Source organism: Barbatula barbatula (assembly GCF_947034865.1).
Source record: "Barbatula barbatula genome assembly, chromosome: 3".
In the NCBI taxonomy this organism is placed as follows: domain Eukaryota; kingdom Metazoa; phylum Chordata; class Actinopteri; order Cypriniformes; family Nemacheilidae; genus Barbatula; species Barbatula barbatula.
Window position 1 is genome coordinate 16,085,219 of NC_136764.1, and position 9,840 is coordinate 16,095,058.

At 42.0% G+C, this 9,840-nt stretch overlaps 1 protein-coding gene across 1 annotated transcript; it reads left to right on the top strand.

Annotated features, from left to right (window-relative positions):
- Window positions 1–3,784: 3,784 nt before the first annotated feature.
- ptger4c (prostaglandin E receptor 4 (subtype EP4) c) lies at window positions 3,785–5,355 on the top strand (the record flags this gene model as incomplete). Its single annotated transcript, XM_079453861.1, has 2 exons — window positions 3,785–4,624; window positions 4,753–5,355. The coding sequence occupies 2 exons, from the start codon at window positions 3,785–3,787 to the stop codon at window positions 5,353–5,355; spliced, it is 1,443 nt and encodes a 480-aa protein (XP_079309987.1).
- Between the last annotated feature and the right edge of the window lie 4,485 nt (window positions 5,356–9,840).

The window sequence follows — 9,840 nt, forward strand, 5'->3', positions numbered from 1 at the left end:
GTGTGTGTGTGTAGTTACCAACTCTCCTCAGCCGATCGGTTGAAAGGCACGCAAATCCTCTGAAAGTCGCGGTGATCTGAAATCACCTTAGAATTGAAATCAAGAAGTTTCCAACGCTGCAGGGGTTTGCACTCGATGTAGTTACCATCGTATTCAGGAAAAACATACTTCCACCAGGCGGCCAGAAGTAGATATTAAAAGACGCGCACATTTCAGTACTACGCGGTTTGGGACACATTGTTGAGACAGAATGTTCGCGCGAGTGGTTGCCATGTCGTCACTTATTTAGATTTGATTCAGCTAAAATTTGCACAACCCATTTAGCCTCAGTTTGCGCAATTTGCCAGAGCAAAACAAGAGCATCAACGTGTTCATTGCCATATCAATTTCATTAATACACGTAGGTTTACATTTAGGTCTAGTCGGGTTTAAAAAATATATACGATGGGTCGGACTCGGGTCTAACGTTATCGGGTCTGTCTCGGGTTGGGGCTTTAAAATAAAAACGTTATCGGGTCTGTCTCGGGTTCGGGTAAAAAGTGATTCGGGTCATTTCGGGTCGGGTAAAGATCTTTGGCCCCAAGAAGACCTCTCGATGGAACACACACTACAGCTCGATGGGACCTCTCAAGGACTACCTCCAGAGCCCCGGGTAAATAACCCACCGTTGTACGACGGTGAGCCCACCCTTTGCAGAGCATTCCTCACGCAGTGTGAAGTTGTGTTTTGCCTCCAGTCTCGCACCTACTCTTCAGATAGAGTCAGGGTGGCGTTTGTGGTTTCCCTTCTTACCGGACGGGCTCGCGAGTGGGGAGCAGCTATGTGGGAGGCAGAGGCTCGCTACAGGCACGACTTTCAGGATTTTAAGGCGGAGATGATCAAGGTGTTCAACCGTTCAGTCTTCGGGAGGGAGGCTTCTCGACGCCTTGCCTCACTGCGACAGGGCAGTAGGTCGGTGACGGACTATTCGATTGAGTTTCGTACCCTGGCAGCCACTTGCGCCTGGAATACCGAAGCCCTGATGGCACGTTTCTTAGAGGGACTTGTCAGTGAGATCAAAGATGAGATTTATGCCCGGGATTTTGACGGACTGGTGGAGTTGGCCATTCGGCTGGATGCGAGGAGAGAGGTTCGTCAGCGAGTCAAGTCATCCTCTACCGTTCAGTTGGATCCGTGGTCTTCGCTTCGCAGACCCCCAATTTCGGATGAAACCGAACCCATGCAACTCGGTAGACTTCGCCTCTCGGCCAAGGAAAAGATGCGTCGCATAAACGATGGAGTGTGCCTCTACTGTGCGGGACAAGGACACCAAGCGGCTGCCGGCCCGTTAACAGCAGGCGCTCGTCTGTAAATAGGGGAGTCCTGGCGAGCGGCACCTCCATCTCCCCCATCCTGGGTTGGCGTACCCTTCTACTGGTCGTGCTAACCTGTGCCAATGACTCTTTCCGTGAGTCGGCCCTCGTGGCATCAGGAGCGGAAGGCAACTTCGTGGACGAGACCTGGGCTCGTGAGAGAGGGATTCCCCTTTTCCCTCTCCATCCACCCGTTCTCGCCCACTCACTGGACGGCAAGGTGATCAGCGCGGTATCATTTACCATCACTTCGGTAGGTCTCATCACCTCCGGCAACCACCGGGAGGAGCTCACTCTCTTTGTTCTAAAGTCTTCTGTCGTTCCTCTTATTTTGGGTCACCCGTGGCTATCGTTACATAACCCCGCCATTAACTGGGCAGATCATTTTGTTTCTGGTTGGAGCGTGTATTGTCATGCTCACTGTCTTGGTTCTGCTTTTTCTTCTGTTCCTTCTGTGTTACATGATGAACAAGTTGACCTGGCTCGTGTCCCGGAGGTTTACCATAGCCTGCGAGCGGTCTTCAGCAAGTCCCGGGCCACATCCCTTCCTCCGCACCGTCAGTACGACTGTGCTATCGACCTCCTCCCAGGCACTTCTCCGCCGTGTGGCCGGCTTTTCTCCTTTTCCGCTTCCGAACGGATAGCCATGGATAAATATTTGAGGGATTCTCCGGCAGCTGGTGTTATTTATCCCTCCTCGTCTCCGGCCGGTGCAGGGTTTTTTTCGTGAAGAAAAAGGATGGCTCCTTGCATCCCTGCATAGATTACCGGGGGCTGAACAACATAACCGTTAAGAATCGGTACCCGTTGCCGCTTATGTCATCGGCCTTCGAGCTATTGCAGGGCGCAAGGTTCTTCACGAAACTGGATCTTCGCAATGCTTACCATCTGGTCCGGATAAGAGGGGGGACGAATGGAAGGCGTTTAATACCCCTACAGGGCATTTTGAGTATAGAGTCATGCCTTTTGGACTCTCTAATGCCCCGGCCGTCTTCCAGGCGCTCGTTAATGATGTGCTGCGGGATATGATCAATAAGTATTTCTCACCCACTGGGATACAATAGCAAGTGCAAACATGTAATGTTAATTAATGTGGTGTTTCTAAGTGATAAAGAGCAGATTTACAAAATACATAACTCTAAAGTTTTTTCAATAAACGCGCAACCTACATTTTACTACACAATTATATGTAATAACTAATTATATAGTCAAGTCAGATTTATTTGTATTGTGCTATATTTGTATTGTATCAAAGCAGCTGCACCCAAAAAGGCAAAAACAAAAGAAAAACACATGTTAGCCAAACATAGAGTAAATAAAGATATAACCTTAAAAAAGTAGTTGTGTGGCTTTCCACAGCATCCCGCGAGTCCCAGGCAAAAAGTCTCCTAATATATCTAGAATGTGACGCATGATGGGATACATTTAGCCCTGAATATCACTCGGAAGTGGTATTCAAGATAGTGTGGGTTTAGTGTGCATTGAGGGCACTGCACATTGCCATTTTTAAGACATTGGACAGACTTGCACTCTTCCTGTCGCATGCACGCGCTCTCAAGTGGCCAAGACCGCAAGTGGGGGTATTTGGACGGAGCCTTATTAGGGAGGTACAAGGTCTAGAGAAAGCGAAACGGCTACACGAATCATGTGAGGCACCTCAGCCAATAATATAACAACCTGTAGCCTGCTTTCCACAATTTTTTAACTTAAGGTTCCATGCTTTCCATCTAGTGTCTTTGTTAACCAAGACGCCATTGACACTACATTTACAATTTTCTCACGATTTTAAAATAGTGGCAAATATTTGAGAAATTCTTAGTACTCAAATTTAGAAAATATAACACTGGCCTAGTGGTTTCAGGATATTTTATAGCAAAAAAGTTACGAACTGCATCTTTAAAATAATTTGAAATACAATAATTGGGAATGAGTACATGGTTAGAAAATTATCAACATAAATTGTGCCTTTGCATTTCACTGATAAAGAACATAATTTGTCTAGATTTCTCATTCATTTACCACATGTGTTTCCCTTCATACAGAAATAGTAAAGCTAGAGAGGATGCAGGTTATAAGTTAATCTAGTAAAGCTACGAATCTCACCACATATGTTATTCATCAGTAAAAAATGCAATCTATAAACCACACACCTGCGTTTACGGTGATGTTTGGCTCCATGTGCAGCATCTCACGTCAGACGTTTTGCCCGTGGCGTCACTACTCACCGCTGACGTCACACTGTGGGATGAGAAGTTGTGGATTCGTATAAAAGCAGTGACATATGTCTGCAGCCAAGGAAACAACACACTGAGATGCGAGTAAACCTTAAAGGTAAACAATTATTTTCTTTATTTTGTGAATTGCCCTCTGTTTATGTGGCTATAGTGTACGCTTTCAGTTTTTGGACACACAAACTTCTCAACCTGTCAGATATGAATGATTCATTTTTGAACGTGGGCTTCAATGTGTCAGACGTTGTTTTGCCTGTCACCAACAGCTCGTCCCGTGTCTTGAGCCTTGACTACCGGTCTCTCATCATTTCAGCCACGATGTTTGGCTTCGGAGTCCTCGGCAACCTCGTGGCCGTCGTAGTACTTTGCATTTCCAAGAAGGAACAGAAGGAGACCACCTTCTACACTCTGGTGTGCGGAATGGCCATCACGGATTTGCTTGGTACCTGTTTCACAAGTCCAGTCGTCATCGCCACATATGTTGCGGGTAGCTGGCCAGGAGGAGTGCTTTTATGCAATTTCTTTTCTTTCTCCATGTTGTTCTTCGGTTCAGCTGGGATGTCCATTCTTTGCGCAATGTCCGTGGAAAGATATCTGGCGATAAACCACGCGTACTTTTACTCGCAACATGTGGATCGGACTATGGCTCGGTTTGCGCTGATGGCTACATACCTAGCCAACATCGTGCTGTGTATAATGCCCAGTTTTGGTTTTGGGAAGCACAAGAGACATTTTCCGGGCACTTGGTGCTTTTTGGACTGGCGCGCCATGGACTCTGCCAGTGCCTCGTACACGTTTCTATATGGGGGCTTTATGCTGATTTTGATCGCCGTTACCGTCCTTTGTAATTTCGCCGTGTGTCGATCACTGGTTGGCATGAGTAAGATGACCCGCGTGGTGAGAGCAGATGTGCCTGGGCACATAGGGTCGAGACGGAGATTCCCCAAATTAACATCAGTTACATCTGCGGCTGAGATTCAGATGTTCTGGTTGTTAATTTTCATGACCATCGTGTTTCTGACTTGCTCCATTCCTTTAGTGGTAAGTTTCACACTATTACATTAACTGTTCATATGAAGCTTACATGACATTATATATGTAGATGTACAAATCTTGAAATTGCAATATTGTAATATTTAATGCGCCTAAATCACTTTTGTTAAACCTAGGTGCGCATCTTCGTAAACCAGCTGTATGATCCAGCATACATATCATCAGGTGGAAACCCAGACTATCGGAGTGATCTATTGGCCATTCGTTTCGCATCCTTCAACCCCATCCTTGACCCATGGGTTTATATTCTGTGTAGGAAAAATTTATTGACCAAGGGCTGCGCGGGTCTCAAACGCATTATCGGTCTGAGAAAAGAGGATCACAGTCATGTCTTGGGTTGGACAGACAGTCGGCATTCGCCTCCATCGTTTGCGCAAAGTAACTGCACAAGTTACGCCTCATTGCGGACGGCCACCTGTAGACACGACGTTGGAAAACAAATCTGCACAAATACTAATTCGTATATAAACCTGACCCTCCGTCAGGCATGGGACTTCCATACAGCCTTGGCTGACTTTCATCCCTTCAGCGTTGAGCAGAACGATGTTATAGGTTTTGACGAAGATGGGGCATCAAGTTCCAAACTGGACCTCGCCAATACCGTCGGATGCATTGAGGCGCTACCAGGCACTCAAATATTAGAGAATAGAGTTGAAATGGTGACTTGCACTTTTAGTACACCAAGTTCATGCGATTCAGAAAAGGGCATTAGACAATGACCTAATAATGAGTTTACATTTAATTGTTTTTTACTTATTGCCATAACGTAAAAGGTTAATGAGCACTAAAAAGACATTAGACACAACTTCTGTGACCGTGTCAAAAACAAAAAATTCTGTGAATTTAGTTATAGCCTAATTTTGACCTGAAATGATCCACTTTTCGGATTAAAAGACGACTTGCATGTGTATTTTCCATAAGAGGACATTGGATGTTCAGGCAATGAATATGCTGCTTCCCTCTGTACCATGCTTTGCCATGTTGCATGCTGGGCTGTATTTGACTGTGACTGGAAATCTGTGAATAATTTATTAAAGAGATTTCATTTTCATACGTAAAACGGTGTGTATTGGACTAAGAGTAAAAATTCTGAAATGTCAATAAGATGCTTGGTTAAAACAAAGTTGAGTTTTCTCTTATTTAAAAAACATATTTTACGATTAAAATCCTAGATACTATAAGCCCATTTAATATTTATGAATGAGTTAAATATTTTCCAACATCAGCATAGGGGTATGAACATATACTGTACCATGGTTTTTCTGTTTTTTAAGACAACAAACGGCTTCAAATGATAGTCCATACAATCCATATACGTATTATCTACATATACGCATGAAGTCAATATTATTTAACCACACATCCTAGTGACATCACTAGTTAATGAATGGCATCGTCCTGCTGAACCATGTAAGCTGGGGGCAAGACAAATTTATCTTGACATTTATTATTATAGTAACTGCCACTACACCAAGCTTATAAATTATTAAACATTCTTAAACAGGGTCTGAAATTACTCTCTGGCACCAATCGATCTACACTGGTGTTGAATCCGGTCTCAGATTTAAACAGAGATATATACACAAAACTAAAATAAAAATGAATTCATATCTCTTTTCAGTTTAAGGTATATAGCCTAAACCTTGTTTAAAGACCAGAATGAAATATACATCTCTCACAGGTCATGCAGAGATCTACAACATCCCCTCACAGTTCTCACCCAAGTCCCAGACCTTCATTTACATGTAGAGTTAGGCCTTGGACTGGGCCCGTGTATTGATTTCAGTACTCAAATTCAATCAAGTTATCAAACATCCCACACGATCACTACATCAGCCACGCGCTGAATGACTTTCTTACTGAATGAGACACATGGGGAATACTCACGGTCTAATGTGACATGGATTATTGAGATACTTGCTCCCTTGAGGAATCACACTTCCCATTGTTCTCTGATATTGCTTTCACCTGGATTGTGTAACACAGACAGAGCAATATTATAGTAACAGGATTAAAGATATTAATGTTAAAACTGAATTATAGTTACAATAGTAATTCTATACCCTATAGCAATTTATCGGTGTTTCAACATTGACTCGAGCTGCACATTAAGCGTTGTCTAATACTGACCAGCAGGTGTCAGTATCGCACAATTGGAAAAAAGTTATCAAGTACATAACCAAATATTTGGCTAGACAAATCATTGCAGCTCTCGAATCCAATATGGCGCCAGACTCACTTCACATGACAACCAATGCCTTGCTGCGTGCACTGTAGTCATATAGACTACTTTTAGTACTTTGTGTGTTGTGTATCATTTGATAGCTTTTCAGCTTGCGGTCAATATTAAGCCTATTTCATGGAAGAAAGGTAGGCCTGTATTATAAAATAATATAAAATTCTGCTTTTGTGCTCTGCAAAAAATAAACAGCAATGACACCAGAGTGAGTAAATATTTACAAGCTTAATTTTTGGGTGAGCCAGTGACGGCGTCCTCCATAGGTTAAAATGTGCATTACATGTTGAGGTGTTCAAGTAAGATAATATTCGATGTTGTAATATAATACAACACAACCCTGCCCTCCACCGTCCAGATGTAGGCCTACTAACTCAATAGTGATGACGCCCCGTAGGCATATGATCTTGGTGCAGTTAACCCTAAAAAATTCAGAAGAGGCTCCAATCTCCTGTTAATAAAGTTCATCCAGGGCCTGAGAGGTGCAGACACACCTCCCAGAGGCCCCTGAGCAACAGCCAGGCTGGTCTGTGAGAGGTGCACTCATTAGCAGCTCAACAACAGATGGAAACGTTCTTTGCACTTTAGCAGATGAGATGTTCACCTAGGGCCTAATGGTGCTATAATGTACATACATGTCTCCAAGCAGTCTACCTGACTACCTGATGATTGCCATTAACTGAACTGAATCAGGAGGTCAGTGGAGGGAAAACCTTGCGGATGAACAGATTTGAAGATTGGAAAGTGTTTACCGTACATTCAATTATCTCTCCTTTCATAAGCAGTTTCATCAAACTTAAACATACAAGTGCTAATGTGATAAGGTAGACAAAACTGAACTTCAATATTGTTCTATAGGTGGAGTTAAAAGTACATATAAAGGACAATTATTTTAGTTCACATTATGTATAAACAGTTTTATTCCTATACAGGAAATATGAAATACAAAAATAAAGAGTAACTTTGCCAACAACAACAATAGATAAATAAAACATGTAAAATACTGAAGCAAAGCAATTTATTGATATCAGCTTTTAAAGACAATATTTTAAATGTCTTTTCCGAGCAGCTTTTAATAATAAAACTGAATACAACATCAAAGCTCATCGAGGTAAGCAGGTTTGGCAGACAGATGGACTAGTCAAACCTTTTTGGAAGAAAACCATTTCAATTCCCTTATAAATTAAAGCTGATACTTCCCACCAAGTCATTTTGGAGGACTCGAAAAAATGACCCAATAAACCTTTTTATCATGATTTATGAAGATATATCTACAAGTCCCATCATAATATTTAGGGCGAATCTCTTTCCCTGCATGTGATATTTTGCAGCTTGTTCAAGGCCTTGTTTATATCCATGCTGGTTCATCGTGAGATGAGAGGAAGCGAACACAGAAGCCAAAGTATAAACAGTAATAAATATAAACATCCAGAGACACTTCTGCAGACATAACAATAAATAAATAACTTAAATGAAAAAATAAATATGATATCTGTTAAGTGTACAGTAAATGTAAAGGGATGCATGGCATCCATTTAGTAACAATAAGAAACAATGACAAATGTATTGTCATAATTTGGCCGAAAAAGGAGTCTGGTATAGCACACTCTGTTAGAATCCACAGAGTTTTACTAATTTCGTATTTCGTAAGGGGACAACGTGTAGGTCTGAGGATAGTTTTACTTAATTTCTACATGGACTACGTGTATCTCAATGCTAGTATTGACATTGGCATTGACCCAAAATTGAAAATTCTGTCATCATTTACTCACCCTCAGATTGTTCCAAACCTGTAAAACTGTCTTGGTTCTGCTAAACACAAAGGAAGATATTTGGTATAATGCCAGTAACCAAACAGATCTCATCCCCCATCAACTCCCAAAGTATTTATTTTCCCTACTATGGCAGTAAATGGGCTATGAGATCTGTTTGGTTACTGACATTCTTCCAAATATCTTCCTTTGTGTTCAGCCGAACAAAGAAATGTATACAAGTTTGGAACAACCTGGAGGTGAGTAAATGATGACCAAATGTAAATTTTCAGGTGAACTATCCCTTTTGGATGCACCAGCATTAACAAATGTAACAAATGCTGTTGAACAGAACTGTGGTCACAGAATGTGAAGCATCGAATCAAATATTTCTTTATATATATTTATCTATATTCACTATATTTTCTGTCTATACAATTACTATACAATTTAAATCTTACAAAACTGGCCTCATGGAACATCATCTGTTCTTACTAGCTCCTATCAAAAAGCATTGAAAATACAGTATTGTAAAAATCCTGAGTAATGGACAACAACCTACTGTAAATACAATCAACCTTCAATGCTTTCAGCTAAAAGGGAAATACTAACTGGCCTTTGTGTTTTCTCTGGGCTAAACTTTTAATAATACTCCACATGTAATTGTGCAATTACTTTGAAATTACAAAAATAACATGCCGTTAAATAACGAGTGAGCCCGAGTTTGCTAATTTGGCTGGAATACGACATGTCAAATTAAAGGCCGGGAAAATGGGCACTGACATCCAGGATCAACAAATGAGCTTGAAAAACTATTCAAGGTTTCGTGTGGCATCCAAGCCTGATGAAAATCCTGGTAAGCACATGCTAGACGAGTTATAACATGTAGTTTTTGTTTACAGAATAACTCCAAAGTAGCTATTCCCCCACTTCGGGTGATGTCTCTGCATAAATAATCTCTCGTCTTCTCTGACTCGAAGCAATCTCATTTAATCCTTTCTACAGAGGTTTGGCATTATTAAAGTCTGTATACTGACGTTGAAAATCCCTCACAGCCTCCAAAAACAAACCAAATTCCCTTGCGGCTTTTCAACCAGGGCCAACCTTGCCTAGCCTCGTTCTGAAACTCTGGCCCGGGAGGCTTCCTGATCCTCCTTCTCTTTGGGCATTGCACCATATCTTCAGCTCATGCTCCCCCTACCCTCTTCCAGCTTGGC